At 53.5% G+C, this 17,742-nt stretch overlaps 1 protein-coding gene across 1 annotated transcript; it reads right to left on the bottom strand.

The window, feature by feature from the left end:
* Positions 1-225: 225 nt before the first annotated feature.
* GDAP1L1 (ganglioside induced differentiation associated protein 1 like 1) lies at positions 226-14,261 on the bottom strand. Its single transcript, XM_059480780.1, has 6 exons — positions 14,025-14,261; positions 11,348-11,540; positions 6,713-6,886; positions 4,537-4,634; positions 4,301-4,415; positions 226-1,595 (listed from the first exon to the last, which is right to left on the bottom strand). The coding sequence occupies exons 1-6, from the start codon at positions 14,259-14,261 to the stop codon at positions 1,252-1,254; spliced, it is 1,161 nt and encodes a 386-aa protein (XP_059336763.1). The 3' UTR covers positions 226-1,251.
* Between the last annotated feature and the right edge of the window lie 3,481 nt (positions 14,262-17,742).

Raw genomic sequence — 17,742 nt, 5'->3', positions numbered from 1 at the left:
GGAGTGCCTGGAAAGCCAGCAGGCTGAGTGCTGACAGAAATTAGTGGTTGGAAGAGGAATACATATAATTTCCATGCAAGTTTTGTACCAGTGCAGTACATGAGGCAAAGCACAAACCACCTGCACATCCCAGTGCCCTGGGGCATGCCTTGCACTGGGACCAGAAGGATGTGGAACACATTTAGAGATGCGAAGCCATTACTCCTCCCATATGGTTTATTGAGGATCTCAGTTTCCAAAGCATGAGTAGCAGTGAGGCCTGTTATTCTTTCCAGCATGCAAAAGGCACAAGAAAGTCATCAATGTGATTCTGTGCAAAGTGTCCCTAAGAAAACACACAGCGAGGAAATGACAGAAAAGAGCCCCCGATGGAAGAAAGCCAAAGCGCCTTCAGGAAAGTGCTGAAAAGTTCTGAAAATGGTTGTACTTTTTCAGAGTCCATATATGCTCAGTTGGTGAAAGATCCTTTGCAAATCCGTGAAAGAAAACTCAAGAGACAGAGCCAAAAGGCTTAAAACAATAATCTCCTTCATGTGCCAGAATTCAGGATGAAAGTCAAAACGATTTATCTCAAGGAAAAAGTGCGGCAGTTAAAGACAGACATTAAATTCTTTTAAAAAAAAGCCCACCAAAACCAGACGTAGAAAGTGGATACATTCTAAGAGCAGCTCAATAAAAAATATTCCTTTTAATGAAAATAATTTTTAAAATGGAATACTTGAAGAACATAAATCCACCTTGACTGTGACCAGCTACTGCACCCTGCTCCGAGCACGACAACACAACGCCTTCTAGAAGAAGAAAGTCCCCACTACCTGCATGTGTGAAATGTGGCCGGTGAACAATTTGGAAACACAAACGCACAGGACCAAGTATCCAAGTCCCAGTAGTCAACTTGGGTGTTGGGAAGCCTCCTGGGATTCTGTCTGTCCCCCTGGAGCTGGTGGTGCTGGAGGCAGTGCCACTTCCCAGTGGGCAGGGCTGAGCCCATGAACCCTTGAGCCTCTGGCTGGAGTTGAATACCTAAACCTAAAAAAGGCATTTACAAGTTGACGCTTTTGTTGTTGTTGTTGTTGTTGTTGTTGTTGTCTTATTTCCTTGCAGTATAGGTTTCTACTTCTAGACTATGGAATGTTACATTAAACAATATAATTATTCATTACCTTGCTTCAAATTTCATTACAGTTACTGAGGCTTCATCATAATTTCACACAGCACAGAGACACCAAACTAAACACCAAGCAGTCAGCACTAGATGTATTTTTTCTTTAAGTACCAATAAGCAAAATATCCCATTCCCCCCAGAGATCCCATCAGGAAGGAGGCTCCAAGGAAGGAGGGAGGTTTCCGCTTGACCAGCCTGAAGGCGTTGGGTACCACTGCAGAGAGCAGCGTGGTGTGGATGTCTCCCAAAACTTTCCTGAAGGCGAAGCGTTTCTGTATCCTGTCAAAGAAGGACTGTAGGTTGGGTCTGCTGCCATCCTCCCAGTATTTCTTAGAGAGTCCCAGAAACTTGAGGCGGTGCAGGGTGGCTCCTAACAAGACATCGGCCAAAGTGAAGACGCATCCGCAGAGCCAAAGTTCACATTTCTGCCCTGGAGAGAGAATACACAGAGCAGAGGTAAGAATCCCTTGGGGAGACACCTAAAAGCTTGCTCAAAAGGTCCACATAGGCAGGAGCATTTGTAGATCTGGGGTGTTTTTTCCCAGCTCTCTGATGGGCCAGGAGCTCAGAGCCCATCTACTGTGATGGAGGGTACGGGGTGCCAAAAGCTTGGAATAAGAGATGGTGATTTATAGCCTGTGTGAATACACAAATTACTGGCTGCAAAGCAGCTCTGCTGCCTCTCCCCCAAGTCAAGAGCAGTAGGAGATCCCTGGAAAAGAGCCCTTTGCTCCCCTTGAAGGAAGATGCTGTGCAGTGACCCCTTGTGCTGTGTCAGTGCTCGGGGACAGCAGCAGTGTCTGCCCTTGGCAGCACCAGGAGCTGTTTCGGGAGTGTCACGTCAACCTGGCCTATTTTAGGGATGTGAGAAATCCTCAGGAATCAAAACCATTTGCTGCATGGCCTGGCTGCTCTCCCGTGTGTGCTGCTGGGGAGGTTCTGCCTTTGTTCTCTCTCCTGTACCAGGGACACCAAAACTGGCAGCACCTCTGTGCCAAGAGCCAGGATTTGGGGGAGACAGAGCTCAGGGTGGTTGCAGGACATGAAGAAAGACACTGAAGGGTTGAGAACCCCTGATAATGGGTGATCCCAGAAATAACCCAACTAGAGAGACATCCAAAAATAAACCAAGCTGCTGTTAGTTTGGAAAAAGCCGTTTCAGTCCAGGATATTGTTAAGCACTCCCTCAGTGCCCTTTCAATAGTGAGGAGCTGGGCTGGGATGGAGCTGAGGGAGATGAAAGAAGGTGCAGGTAAAGAACATCAGAAGGGACACAAAAATCCACACTCAGTCAGCTTTGCTCCAAATTCCTGATTCTGGGGCTCTTCATTGTGCTGTGGCTATTGTGTCAGGAAAGAGAAGAGGGGCTGCATTAGAGCACCCCAGGGCAGACACTGCAGCTGCTGCAGGACCAGGCTGGGGCAATTATGGGTAATTAGCAACCCTCATTTGTGGCTGCTTGGCAGCCTGCCAGATCCTGCTGGAGGCACTGCCCAAGTGGACAGATTGCCTGTGCCTAATTAATCAATAAATATTTTCAGTGACTAATGACTCGTGCGGGTGCTGCAGCCAGAGCTTCTGGGGTGTGCTGGGACCCTGTGGGTGCTGCTGCTCAGCGGTGAGGGGAGCAGGGCTGAGGCAGCTGCATCACTCCAGGAGCTGCTGCAGGTGAAGGAGGAAGCACAGGTGGGGATGGTGAATTCAGGAGAGAGCTGTGATCCATCCGTGTCCCTCTGTCCCTCCTGGCTCTGGGCTGGATCCTCTGCTGAGGTCTGGAGCCCCTTGCAGCCCTGCCCAGCACCCAGTGGGGTGGAAGCACAGGCCAAGACTGTTCCCTGTGCATGCCCAGCAGCCCCAGGTGGGCTCAGCCAGTCCCTGCTGAAGGGGGTGACTGTGGCTGGGGTCTCCTGGTGCTGCTGCAGCACCTCCCACCCTGCTGCTGCTGCAGCCTGGGCTGCGTGGGCACAGAGCTGCTGCACCACAGCTCCTGGGAGCTTGCCAAGGTGGTGATCCTGCCCACTGCTGACATCCTGACCATGGGCACGGGGTGGGAGTTTGGGCAGGAGCAGCACACCAGGACTGAAGGCATTGGAGCACGTGGGTGCTGGCAATGCAGCAGCAGTGATGCCTCTGCTCCAGGCACCTGGGATGTCCTCCCAGGGCACCTCATTAGGCTGAATTCTGCTGTGCCAGCCCTCACAGCGGTTAATGAGGGTGTCTGAGGAAATTAGGGCAAGGCAGGATGCCACAATGAGCACATCAGGGCTCCTGGTAAATCCCCAGCCCCCTGCCCTGCAGGGCCCCACCTTGGCACCTCCAAGAGCTCTCCAGGGTGGCCCTGAGTGACGCAGGGCTGCCCAGGGCAGGGCCAGCTGTGGGACCTTCCCCTCATTGACTGCGCCTGGGCTCTGCACCTGGCCCCTGGTGCTGGCAGCCCTCGGGGCTGGGGCTCTGAGCGCTGCCAGCAGTGAGGCACAGAGGAGGCAGGCTGGCATCACCCAGGGGTGATGGCAGGACAAGCGCTGCCCAGCTGTGCCCAGGCACCCCTGGCTGCCAGGGCAGCTCTGGGCAGGCTCCCAGCACCGTTGTTGGCTGTCAGGGATGGCTGGTGTCCCTGTCTCCCACCTGCTGGCCTGTGACGCAGGCTCTGTAAGGGCTCTGCCCTCCAGGGCCCCTCAGATTCCTGGGTTTCCCTGCCCGTGCTCCTCTGGGATGTGCCCAGTCTGGTGATGTGAGGGTTTTCTGTCGCACACGTCCCCATCTCTGCACTTTCAGCTCCTCGTGGTGCTGGGGCCAGCCTGCTGCTTCCTAAACCAGCAGAGCATCAGTCACTGTCAGTCCCTTGCTGGGGTAGAGGGCACCTGCCATCACCCTGAGGTGACTTTGGGGCTCCTAAAGAGCACCCATGAGGACAGGGCTCCTGCTATTCCCTGTGGCAAGGGGTGCAGGGCTGGTTTACCAGGGGTTAGTAAGAGCATGGCTGCAACAACATCAGTGTACCCAAAACCAGGAGAGCCCAGAGGCAGCCCCAGACCCAGCAGAGGTTGCTCCATGGGAGTTGTTCATCAGATGCAAATCTTGGCTGTTTCTGGTGCTGCACCTCAGCCTCGTGTGGGAACACAGCCCCGTGCCTACCTTGGTACTCCAATTTCCTTTTCTCCAGCTCAGCCTCAATCTGGTCGAGCACCATCCCAAGTTCTCCAAGGATCTTCTTCAAGTAGTTCACATTGTCGTGCTCCAGGATCTTGGCCTGGGTGGAGAGCAGGGTTAGAATGTGGAGTAAGTGGATGCAAGGACACAAAGCACCAGGTGCCCATGGCAGGTCTGTGTTCCCCCAGCACCAGGGATGTGTGTGGCTTTGACCAACTCACCATGAGCTTCTTCTGCTTGGAGAGGTAAGGCTCAGAGAGCTGTGGCTCCTCTTCATGGTCCAGCTTCATCAGGTCCGTGGTGGCATTAGCTAAATGTCCTGGGGGACACAGAAAGAGAGGCTGGGATAAGCAGTGTGTGACAGCAAATCACCTCATCCTGCAGCCCAAAATATGGCTGTAGCACCAAGGGAAAACATCCCAGAGAGCTAAAATGGGCAAAATCCGTGGCTTGCTGCTGCTGTGCTTTCACATCTGAGGGTATGTGGCTCTGTCAGCTGTCCCTGCACACAGGGATCTCACAGGGCAGGGCTGGCTCCAAGGTATGGCCAATCCCCCCCCCTGTGGTGACTCCCAGCCTGAGAGTTTCAGCTCTTCATTTCCCCTGCTGGATTCACACTAGAGCTGCTGGAAGTTCTGTCTGTTGCTTGCTGGTTAAGCACAGCCCGGGGCTTGCCCATAACCTGGCCCCTGCAGCTCCATCCCCAGCAGGCTGAGCCTGTGGGATGCCTGAGCTGCCTGCCCACACTCAGGTGTGCATTCAGAGCAGTGGGGCAGGGAGGGAGTGCTCCCTCCTGGGTGAAGCTGTCCCTCAGTTCCCTGGTGTGGGGCCCAGCATGGGCATGGAGAGATGCTCACTCACCCCTCTGCCTCTCTGGGCACAGGGAGGATGGGAAGGGCTTTGTGCAAGGGAGCTAGAGGAGGGAGAGGGGCAGAGTGAAAGGAAGAAAGGAATCCTAGAGGCAGAGTAACACCTAAGGGATAGCATAAATTACCCAAAGTTGGGCTAATATCATCCAGCCAGGGACCATCTGTCTTTCCCTCCTTGTTCCTCCACCAAGGGAGGCCTTGGCTCTGCCAGGGTGCTGATGCAGGAGGTGCCAGGGCCAGTGGGGTGGGAGCCAGCAGCAGGCTGTGCACTGCTATAAAATGCTGAAATTCCCATTTTTGCCGTGAGCTTGTGCTTGCTAAGGCTGCCAAGCAGCTCTCCTGGGGCTGCAACTCAGATGGAGACCTGGATATCATCCTGATTTCATTCCCCTTGGGAGAGCCTGGAACCTGGGTTCACCCTCTCCTTGGGACACCACAACATCGATTCCCCTCAGCACCCATTGCAGCAGGGCAGCTGAGCCATTGCCTGGGGGCAGGAGATGAGCTGGGGAGGAAGGACACCATCAGCACACGGACCTGCTCATACCCCTTCTGTGGCTTGGGAAAATGCCACCAGTGACAGGGTTTGGACAAGGAGATGTGTTCAGAGACCTCAGCAGAGTGCTGGGGAGGTGATGTGAGGCGGATGGGGGCTGAAGCCATCACAGCCACACCATTTGGGGAAGGGAGGGGCTCTGGCCTACTTCAGCCCGAGGTCTGGGGGTGGAGGTGACACTTGGTGACATGGGGACAGCTGTCTGTGACGGGTGTCAGCAGAGGCGGGGCAGACCACAAGCTGCACCTCAGGACCTGCCTATTTCTCTCTGTGCACAAGTGCATCCCACCCCAGCAGGACCATCTGGGACCCAGGAAATGAAAGGGATGGGGGTGGGAACAGTGTTTTCTATGGGCTCAGCTTGGGGCTGGACCCTAAAGGAAGGGAGGGACCTGAGACGTGCCAACACCCTCCTGACAAGGTCACTTTTCTGGCCAGGAATTCTCTCCAGGAGCAATCCCTGCCATTGAGTTATATTAAGCATCGTCAATGTTTCATGAGCACTTGAAGGACGGGCACACAGACTTGTGCCGATTCATGCACCGCCTGCAACTCAATCTGGCTGCTCCCTCCTGCCTCTGCCCTTGGAGTTATTGCAGGGAGAGGGGCAAATTCCTGTGACCCAGAAAGAGCTGAGGAGAAGCATGGGAGCCTGGACACCCCGTGAGTTAGGAAGTCTCTCTAGGATACCAGCAATTCCCAGGTCAGAGCTGAGGAGATGCATGGGAGCCTGGACACCCCAGGGGAAGTTAGGAAGTCCCTTTAGGATGCCTGCAGTTCCCAGATCAGGGAATTGCACTTGTGTGGGTGCTGCAGGCAGAGCTTCTTGGGTGTGGTGGGGACCCTGTGGGTGTTCTGTGTGCTTTGCCATTTCCCAGCTGTCCTTTGGCAGGAAGGGGAGACGAGCAGGAGCACGGTGGGCTGTGGAGCCTAGAGGAGCTGGGCAGCCCCCCGGGAAGGCGACTGACTTACTGCGGATCTCAGTGGTGGCGTACTTTGGGATCATGGAGTCGGTGGTGAGCTCGGGGTGCAGGATGCAGCCGTGCGTGTAGGCGTCCATGGGCAGCGAGTCCAGCAGCTCCCGGTACTGCAGCACCCGCGAGTGCAGCGCGCTGCCCGGCTCGGGGATCAGCTGCGGCACGTTCTCTGCACGGCCAGGGAAAAGGCGTTATTGGTCAGACACAGCGGAAATTCTCCAGAGCAAAAATCCGTTTTGATTTAGGTGAAATGCACATCTATCGCTGTACAAATCACCAACAGGATGGGACTGCTAGGAACGTGCCTTGAGCTGTTTTATTCTCCAGCGTCAGTCTCATTACATGGTTATGACAATGGGAAGATGTAGGGCGTTACAGTATGGGTAAATGAGGGTGGTATAGAATGAAATCTTATCCCCCAAAGAGCTGCAGCTGAACCAATTAGTAAAGAGTAGGAGCAGGCCTGATGTTAACAGGCCACACCTGTAGCCAATAAGAAGAGTGAGATAAAAGAGTGGATTGGTGGGAACTGGAGTCAGTTGGCTACTGCAAGGACGAGTCAGTGTTTTGAGAAGCTGCCTACAAGAAAACATCAAGGTGGTACAAAACTCTAGAAATATGGAACCCTTGTAATGTAATGACAATAGAACTTTTGCAATATAATGACAACAGGAAGATGCCACCAGCTCACATCCCAGGCAGCAGACCGAGAACTTAATGCTACAACTTACTTTATAAGTTTTTTGACCAATCACACAAAGCAAAAGCACATTGACAGTAGTTCTATCCAATCACTATAAGCACACGTACCTTTGGTTAAAACAATGCCTGTTTATTTTGAATACAATAATATTCAGGCAATATTTCATCCAGGCAGGAGCCTTAAAACACAATGCACAGAGCTCCATTATTAAGCTTAAAACTTCCTAATATCTTGCTAGATAAACTTTTCTGTAGCTTAGGGTGTTATTCTAGACAAACGTTAATATACAACCATTGTTCTATTTGTCCTTGCTTTTCTACTTTTTACATAATTTTCTTGCTGATCTATCTCATGGCTACTGCTTAGCTCTAATCACAGTTCTGCTGTCTCTGAGGCTTGCCTTTTGCAGCTTTCCCAAAACTTTCTGATTTATGGATTCCCACACATCTTTGAGTTAAGTCTGTAGCTTGGAAACACAGCTGTTTAATCTGACTGCCTGTTCTTGTAGAAAGCCTATGCTCAGAGAAACTGCTTCAGCCAAAGGACAGAGATAAGGGGGGCAGACAGAGAGACTGTTAGAGAGGGGGCAGCCTGACCCAGGAATTCTTTCTGATAAAGAAGAATTAGCGGCAAATGTCACGTGAAAACATTAGAATGAATATGTGTAAACCTATTGTGAAATGGCATGCATATGTATTTGAGAGAGAGAGATAAAAGAGGATCTAGAGTTCCCAGAGGTACACATATATTTTGAAGGGAGCAGTCCCCGCTTTACAACTTTCACACAAGTTGTGGAGTTTGTTTGCTTCCACAAATCAGCAATACCGGGGAGGGCTCAGGTGCTCCTTGGCAGCTCCTCAGCTGCTCAGGACAGCAGGGAGCAATCCTGCTGGGATAGCAGGGCTGCCTGGGGCAGAGCTTTCACTCAATCTGCCAGCTCTGCCCTCGCCCTCCCTGCTGCCCATGCCAGCCAGGAGTGCAGCCAGCCCGTGCCCTGAGATGGACAAACCCACGGGATCACAGGGGAATGTAGGGATGTCATTACCCAGCCCCAGAGCCCTGGTGTTCCCTGGGGTCAGTGCAGCCAGCCCTGATCTCCACACTCTAATTTCTTGTCTCTTAGAATGGGAGAAAAATCTTCCTGGTCTTCAGAAAAGAGTTAAAAGATGGGGATTTGAGTTTAGGATCTCTTGAGTCTCCAGTGACAGTGAGGTACCTCATAATCTTGGGCTTCCTTAAAAATCCCCAAATGGGCAATCAGAGTAGATGACCAAAGAAGCCCAGTGCATCTTCCCTCCATGCTCAGCCAGTGTCTCAGCTGCAGGAACATCCTTTGCCCTGGCTGGCTCTGCTCCTCCCTGCCTTGTTGGGTTTATTCACTTTCCATGGATAGTAATTTGCATTGTGCCTTTTATTACTCTGTCAGCTCAAAATACAAGGCAGGTGACACCAGAAGAAGCAAAACATTGCTCTTGTCTCCCCCAGGATTTTTAACTCTCCCAGGTTTTTAAGGGATCATAAATGTTTATAGTGTCTACAGGCAGTGAGTAAATCCACCACCAGGACTCTGACTGTTGTTCACATCCTGCCTGCAGCACTGGGCTCTCCACATCCCAGTGTCCCCACCTGAGTTGGGTCATGTTGGCAGGGTTTTAGCAGATGTGAGCAGGGCAGCCCCTTGTCTCAGGGCCTGAAGTGACAGCTGTGCTCTGCCCAGCCCTGCTGCAGGTGGCAGGACCTGGCCTTGCCATTACTGTGCCTGCTGGTGCCCATGGCTGGATAAGAACCAGGCAAATTTTGGTGCCTCCTGTACTGGAAATCTCATGGCTCTGACCCAGCCTGTCCCTGCTGGAAGGCTCCACGAGTTGTCCCACGGATAGGCATCAGTGTCACTGCCCCCAGAGCAAGGGGAGGTTTTGGTGGCTCCTCCCTGCCAAGGGCTGCTCCCTGCCTGCACTGCCTGGGCTCCAGCTCTCCAAGTGGGGATTTTCCACCCGAGAAAAGTGATCAGATGAGTGAAACAACAACTGACCTATAGCTTGTGTACTCCTTCCACAGGGCCCTGGCCAGCAGCCAAAGGGCTGGGGCTGAGGCTGGGAACAGCACATGCAGAGGGACTGCTCCATCCTGCAGGAAGATGGAGCAACCACAATGAAATAGCAGCGTGCTGGCCACCAGCCCACGTCCTTCAGCATGTTCCAGGGAAGTTTTTCATTGGGATGGCCTGGCTTGCCTTTACATGCCACAGCAACCCACACATAGAGGCTGCTGATGCACTCTGTGGCTGTGCAAGGGGGTGCAGACCTTGGAGGACACTACTGCCTGGAAGAAATGTTGCCCTGATCAGTTTCTGGCTTTCTGGGCACTGCTGGGCAGTGTCCTAGTGAGAAACATCCTCAAATGTGGCTTATTGGCACTATTCACTGCTATTTTTGGGAAAATGAAAACATTTACCCACACACTACCCTTTACTGATAGCTGGACCCCAGTGTGTGTAAGCAGCTGATAAAGGCCATGCCCTTAGCCCAGGGGAAAACACAGCTCAGTAAAAATACCCTGCAAAGGCATTTTCAAACTGTACACACTTTTGCAAGGTGGCTGATTCCCCCTCGGATCAGCACTGCCACATCCTGGCAATGCTTTTGGCAGCTGCACTGCTGGGTGATGTGATGGAGCAGAGCATGGAGCAGGGAGTGATGCTCTGGGCCTGGAGCTTCCCCTCTCCATTTCCCAGCAGAAAGGTCAGAAACTGCACCTGGCTGGAAAACCTCAACGACAGGAGTTTCCCAGTGCTCGGACAGCTCTGTGTGCCCCTCCTGCTGGGGACAGCCTGTTGTCACATATGTCAGACCACCTGCCCTTCGCAGAGACCAGCTGAAGTGGTGCAGGGACTGACACCCCCTGATGTCCCCTGTGCTGGGGCTGCTGCCAGGCAGGAAAGCAGCTGCCATTCCCTAGGACGTGCTGCTGGTGTGGGATTCTCCTGCTGCCCCTCTGGGAGGGAGCTCTGTGCCTCCATGGAGCAGCAGCGCAGTGGAGGGGCCAGGAGAGGACAGCAGCTGAGCTGGCAAGGAGCCCTGGCTCTGGGAGCTATTTTGAGATGTTTTTGATGTCTCTGTTGCAAGGGGATAGATGCTGGGCTGAACATTGTGATGACAAAGCCTGAGATCCCTGCTCAGCTTTGAAGGCTGCCCTGTGGGTGTCCCAGCCCAGCAACCCCCAGGACTGGGGGGATGAGGGTGAAGGGGTGTGAGATGCCAGGGAGAGGCTGCTGAGCAAAGCTGAGCTCTGTCTCAGCATCCCGGTGTGCAAGGCCTGCAGCCCTGCTCCAGGGGAATGTGAGCTTCCCTCTCCTGGCTGTCCCTTCCTCTGGGTTTGTGTCACATCATCCTCCCATGGTCCTCAGCACTGCTGGCTGGTTTTCACTTTAGAGAGGCTGTTTTCTCTGAGGCACAGCAGGGACAGCAGGGTCCCCTGGCCCAGGAATCCTGGAAGAAGCAGGGAGAGGAGCAGCAGCACACAGCTTACACCCACCTTCTCTCAGCAGAGGCCCTTTTGCCCCTTTACACAAAGGGACAAAGCACAGATGTGTCTAAAGTCAGAGGTGTTCCCATGGGCTGTGCCCCAGTGGGGACTCTGGTGAAATGCCACCATGCACTGTGGGGACGGAGAGAAATTGTCTGGTTAGGAAACCTGACTTCCAGGACAGAAAAAGGGGAACTTAGCTACCACAACCCTCAGAGCCTCCAGCAAGGAATTTCTGCTGTAAATTCTTCAATTTCATGGGAAAACATACAAGTCTGGGGTGGGCTGGTGTCTTGCTGATCTTCTGGGGTGAAGATAAAACTTTAAAGGAAAAAAGTAGATCAGTTTAAAATGTGGACTAGACATGAATTTCCTCTGAGGCAGAGCCCAGCCTTGCCCTACCTCCCGTGAAGTTCTTCTCCATGTAGTCGATGATCTGGTTGTAGTCGCTGATGATGTTGTCCCTGTGGATGATGACGGGCACCTCCTCGCCCAGGTTGAGCCGCATGAACCAGGGCTCCTTGTGCTCCATCAGGGGCATGCTGACGTCCCGCTCCTCGCAGGGCAGCCCCTTCTCTGCGATCACCAGCCGCACCTGGGGCAGGCAGCCAGGGAGAAAGGGCTCAGCACAACACTCTGAGCTGCTCTCCAGTCCCCACTACCCCATTACACCCCCAAAACTTTCCCTTAAATTTAAACACTGTTTAAGTTAACTTAAACTTAATCCTGATGTGCCAGGATCACGGGCTTGCCCTGCAAGAAGCCAAGCAGCTGTAGCCATGGGACAGCTGCAAAGAGTTAATTTTCCTGGCAAAGAGGGGACACCCAAACCCATCCTGTCTTCTCAGAATCATGGACCATCCTCCCTGGTCCTGGTTGCCTCAGGAAAGCCAATCCCTCATGGGTGGAGGGAGGCAGGAGCTCTCCAGCTGGGGGAGTAATGCTGCTGTGGATCCCAGCACATACTGAGGAAGAAAAGGAGGAGGAAGAGGAGGAAGAGGAGGAAGAGGAGGAAGCAGGGCTGCAGCAATGTTATGCTTACACTTGCACCCAGTGAGTGCTGCTGGCTGGCTGAAGGAGACCTGGATGCTGACTCAGGTATGTTCCACTCTCAGGAGTGGACTCTGCCTTTAGGCTCTGTTCTGTGAGAAGTTCCAGGCAGCCCCTGTGACCCTGCACAGCATTCCTCCTCCTCCTCTTCCTCCATGCTGACATTATCTCGAGGGCATCACCCAGCACCTTCACACCTCTTGTGTCAAACCTCCCCTTCCCCTGCCCTCCTCCAGCCCTGGGCCTGCCCAGCACGGCAGGGATGGCACCCACACATCTCAGGGGTGGGAAAGGTGAGTCCAGCCTTGCAGAGGGGCAGGAGGAGGCGGGAGTGGGGCTGATTGTGGGACACCATCACCATCCCCATCCCCACCTCAGGGCTGATCCTGCTGCTCTGCTCTGTGCATTAAACAGTGCTGAATATGCACTCAGGGATGGCATTTTGGGCTTCTGGGTTATAAAACCTGACTATTATGAACTAAGTATGTCAAACACAAAAAAAAAAAAAAAGCCCACGGGGGATGTGAGAAAGCCATGATTTACAGAACCATCAAATGAGGCAAAAATACTTGTTTTCATCCAACTAGCAGCAGCTAAAAATACAATTTAACATATATAAGCCTTTCTGTGAGTACTTCAGAGTTCCTGGGGAATTAGTCATTAATTATTCACAGGACTGGCGAGTTAATTTTTTTTCTTTTAAAGTCAAACAAGAGAAAGCCTGGTTCCTCCTGGTTCCTTCCTTCCTAGAGAAAGGGTTCCTCAACTGCAACTCGCTCCTGGCCTTTTCCTCTCAGCTGATAAATAAACCTCAGCCAGCACCACCTGGGGTATCCAGCACCATCTGGGGTATCCAGCACCACCCGGGGTATCCAGCACCACTGGGGGTATCCAGAACCACCTGGGGTATCCAGTACCACCCGGGGGTATCCAGCACCATCTGGGGTATCCAGCACCACTGGGGGTATCCAGCACCACCCGGGGTATCCAGAACCACGCAGGGTATCCAGAACCACCCGGGGTATCCAGCACCATCAGGGATATCCAGCCCCAGGCTTCCTGTGCTGCTTTCAGGAGCTGAAGGCCTGGCAGGAGGCAGCCAGGGGTCCCTGCCAACACCCCAAAGGGGATCCCAGGCTGAGGTGACAAAACATTCCCGGGAATTGTGCGGGGAGCCGGGCACGAGCATCCCCGGCAGTGCGGATCCTGCCGACCATGTGCAGCCCCCTGCTGCATCGGGCATCCTCCCTCCTTTGTGTCTGCTGGCAGGAACGGGCACCTCTGCCCGGCCTTCCCGCCGGGCTGTGCAGCTCGGGGAGGCCCTGGCACCGGGAACTTGGTGTTCCGACGCCCACCCCTGCGAGCAGCCCATTCTCCATATGGTGTTCATGGCTCGGGAATGATGCGGAGTTTGAGGCTGGGGGTGAAGGCTGGGTTTGCCACACAGCTGCCGTGCTGCGAAATGAGCATTTACTATTGTGTGAAAAACGGGATTTCTTGCTGGGGCAATCCGGGAATAGAATTTCCAGGGCGCTGCTGCAGTGTGAGGGGTGAATCATCGCTGCGTGCCGGGGTCCGGGATGCTCTCCCGGGTACCAGCCTGGCTCGGGCTGCCTCTCCTCCCGCAGCATCAGCATCAGCAGCATCAGGGTGGTCCCGGCCCGGCTCTGCCTTTGTCTGCGCTCCCGGCCACGCCAGTGTGGGGCTGGCAGCGAGCACAAAAGCCGAGGCGGCTCCCGGTGCAAGCCGTGATACCAAAGCAAAGGCAAGATTTGGCCGAGCCCCCTCCCCCCACATCCTCATCCTCATCCTCATCCCCTCCCCAGGCAGATGCTGTAAAAGGTACAGAGATCTGCCTGGCCGCACGCTGCTGCCCCGGCCAGCCACGGGGCTGAGCCCCTCGCTCTCCCCCAGTGCATCCATCCGTCCACCCGTCCGTCCATCCATCCATCCTCCCGAGCAAAGCGATGCCCTGGCACCTGGAGGTGATTCTCGCCCCAGCGCCCGGCCGAGCGATCATTCTCTTTACCTTTTGTGAGCTGAAAGACTGGGTCCAGTGGTACAAAACCAATGTGTCCTGCGATTTGAGAGCGGGGTCCGTCGGGTCGTGATTTTCCTCGCCTTCCGTGGATTTCCCCGCGCTGTTCTCCAGCGCCGAGATGGGCCACCAGCTGCAGTTGGTGGGAGTAACATTATTGGGAGTCGCCATGACAGCAGCGAGCGAGCGGGAGAGGGACGGGAGAGCGGCGCCAGCCCCGCATCGCATCACATGGGCTCCAGGCAGCCCATCCCCGGGGCAGCCCCGGCCCCCGGGCACTGCGGGCGCGGGTCACGGCTCGGGCGGCTCCCGGTGCCGCTCCCGGTGCCGCTCCCGGTGCCGCTCCCGGTGCCGCCGCTGGGCTCGCTGCCCGTGCCCGCGCGTGGCGGGGCTCCCACGGAAACGTGCAGGCATCGCTTCCCGAGAGGAGTCAGCAGAGGAGGCTCCCGCCTGCCGGCTCGGCAATCCGGGGCAGCTCCAACCCCTGCGGCTGCCTAAGAACATTTTTCAGCAGAGATTAAGATTTTTTTTTTTTTTTTGAGTGCTTTAGATATGGCGGATGTGTAAAGAATAGCCACAGTGATGGACACTGGCTTTAAAATGCCTAGAAGGTGTCGTTGCAGCTTTCAGGGAAAGAAGCAGCAATGGCTCTTTAAAGGTATTCAATTATTTTTGGAAAGCACAAATTAATTTTTGCCTATTGGGTGTTATGTAGCCCATACAAAAAGCCCAGGAGCCTTTGGTGTGTGCCAGCTGGGGGTCACTTCCAGAATTAGCAAGGTGTGTCACAATTCCAAACCGGCCAGGACACTCAGAGGGCACTGGGGCTTCTGGAGATGCTGCTGCTCTCCAAGCCCTGTGAGCATCCCACAGAGGTTTGCAGGCACAGGTGTGTAGGCATAGGGCAGCTCCAATCCCTGTAGCTTCCTAAGAACATTTTTCAGCAGAGATTAAGATTAGGTGTTTTTTTTGTTTTGTTTTGTTTTTTGTTTTGTTTTGTTTTTTTTGTTTTTTTTTTTTTTTTTTTTTTTTTTTTTTTTTTTTGAGTGCTTTAGATATGGCAGATGTGTAATAAATGGCCACAGTGATGGACGCTGGCTTTAAAATGCCTAGAAGGTGTCTGCCTTGCAACCTTCACACAAAGAATGGCTCTTTAAAGGTATTCAATTATTTTTGGAGAGCACAAATTAATTGCTGCCTATTGGGTGTTAAGTAGCCCGTACAAAAGCAAGTTGTGTCACAATTCCAAACCGGCCAGGAGACTCAGAGGGCACTGGGGCTTCTGCAGCTGCTGCTGCTCTCCAAGCCCTGTGAGCATCACACAGGGGTTTGCAGGCACAGGTGTGTAGGCAGCTGGATACACAGACCTGGATATCTGGATTGTGCTTTATGACACTTGGCTTTGTTATGCCCCATCTCCAGCAATCTGGGAGCCTGGAGATATTTTCCCACCCTTGGAACTATTGCCAGTGCCAGAGCATAACGCCAATCCAGTCAGGGGCAGGTTCTGGTGAGGATGGGGGACAGGCCCTGCAGGCACAGGGAGCCAGCCTGTGTCTCAGGGCTGTGTGAGGGCTCTCATGTGAACCACTGGGGCTGGTGAGGATAGAGACAGGATGGTTTGGAAGAGCTGGTTTGAGTGGGGAAACTGAGGCACGCTTCACCCAGGAGCACTGGGAGGGAGCAGGGCCAAACTGGTGCCCAGCTGCATGAATATAGTGCAAGGAGCAATTTTCTAGGGACTGGGAGATGAAATTAATTATTTGGTTGTTGTGATGTTCTGCTCCTCAGGGTGTGCAGAAGGTGATGAGAGGGGAGAGGTTGGGAAGTGCTGTGCTCTGCCCTGGCTCCTCCCTGTCCCCCATAGGCAACAGCCCCCAATTACAACCTCTCTCCCAAGTCCCTGAACTGGCCTCGGGGTCACCTATGGGGACAGGCTCTTGCTTGGCCTCTCCTTGGGGCGGCAAAACCGAGGGAAAACTGAGCTTTGAAGAGCTGGGCACACCATGTAGCACCATCCTGCCCCTGCTCCGCAGCCTCCCCTCGCTGCAGGCGTTTTTGGGGGCTCCCTGCACTGAAGGGGACACGGTGGGGCAGGAAAGGCAGGGATGGGTTGGCCAGGCGGCGGCTGCTCTCCCTGGATCGCTGTCCAGACGGCCCCATCTAGTGGTACAGCTTGTGATGGATTCGTGCTGCGCCGTGGGGAGCAAAACACGACAGGGTTTATTTACTGCATCCCTCCGGGTCCTGCAGGCACACGGAGCCTCTCTAGGGGACTGTTCATTTAGCTGGGGTTCGGCTTGCTAAACCCGGCAAGGCTTGGAGGGCACGAGGGGTGCCAGCCCCCGACCTTGTGTGACCTTGAGATCATGCCCAGCATCCAGCAGAGCCTCCCTGAGTGCCAGAGGGGCCGGTGTGGGGCTGCCCCATGGGATCTGTGCACAGCCCTGGCAGAAGGTGCCACGGGAGCAGATTGTGGCTGCTGGCAGTTGGGGAATACTGAATCCAGGGGAGGAATTTCAGAGCTGATGCAAAGATTCCAAAGATGAGAGAACAGGAGGATGGAGTCGGTCACGGGACTTTGCAGGCACAGAAGAGCCCTCCCTGTTTTAGAAGGAGAGGGTGGAAAACAGGCTCCAGAAACGGCTCCATTGATTTTTTTTTCCCCCCAGTGGCCTGATTCAGTGTCTGCCAATGTAAAGCTCAGCTTGGATTCGATTTGGCTTCTGTGAGGCAGGAAAGAAATGTCATTGATCCAGGGTGTCCTTCTGCTTCCTGCTTCAGTTTAACTAGTCCTGAAAGCAGAGAGACAAGGACTCGTGCTATGGAAAACACCCAGCTGGGTCTGCTGAGATAGGAAGCAGAGTTGGGATCAGGTAAGAGGAAAGTCCTGGGAGCACTGCAAGTCCACTGGTGTGTGACAGTGTTCACAGGGGTTTCAGATTGGGGAAGAGACGAGGATCTGACTCCATGTTTCAGAAGGCTGATTTATTATTTTATGATATATATTACATTAAAAATGTACTAAAAGAATAGAAGGAAAGGTTTCATCAGAAGGCTAGCTAAGAATAGAATAAGAAAGAATGACAACAAAGGTTTGTGGCTCGGGGTCTCTGTCCGAGCCAGCTGACTGTGATTGGCCATTAATTAGAAACAACCACATGAGACCAATCACAGATGCACCTGTTGCATTCCACAGCAGCAGATAATCATTGTTTACATTTTGTTCCTGAGGCTTCTCAGCTTCTCAGGAGGAAAAATCCTAAGGAAAGGATTTTCTATAAAAGATTTCTGCCACACTGGTGCTTTCTCAGAGTATTTCAGACATATTCTGTAGATTGACTGGGAACAGATCCTGGAGCATCCACGCACAGAAAAGTTCCCCCAGGCTTGTTGGGGCAGGTAGAGCAGAGCTGGGAGCAATAGGGCTGCATTCAGCACTGTTTGTACCAGGGCATCTCTACTCATCAATCAAGCTAAAGGTGCTGTGCAGGCATTCCCAGAGAAGATGCAGTTTTCCAATAAATCCTGAGGTTTCAGGCAGGCAGCAAAAATAACTCACTGCATTATCAGAGTGACATGGATAAGCTGAACTGAGAAGGGTTTGATGGAAACAGTAAGTTTGGGCCTCTCTTAGGGCCCATCATCCACCCCCAGGGGTTGGTCTGTGCTGTGCAAATGTCACCAGCAATGTTCCAGTACATTTGCT

This window comes from Ammospiza nelsoni, chromosome 12 (genome assembly GCF_027579445.1).
Source record: "Ammospiza nelsoni isolate bAmmNel1 chromosome 12, bAmmNel1.pri, whole genome shotgun sequence".
In the NCBI taxonomy this organism is placed as follows: domain Eukaryota; kingdom Metazoa; phylum Chordata; class Aves; order Passeriformes; family Passerellidae; genus Ammospiza; species Ammospiza nelsoni.
Note: the sequence above shows the minus strand (reverse complement) of the source record. Positions and strands in the feature narration are given on the sequence as shown.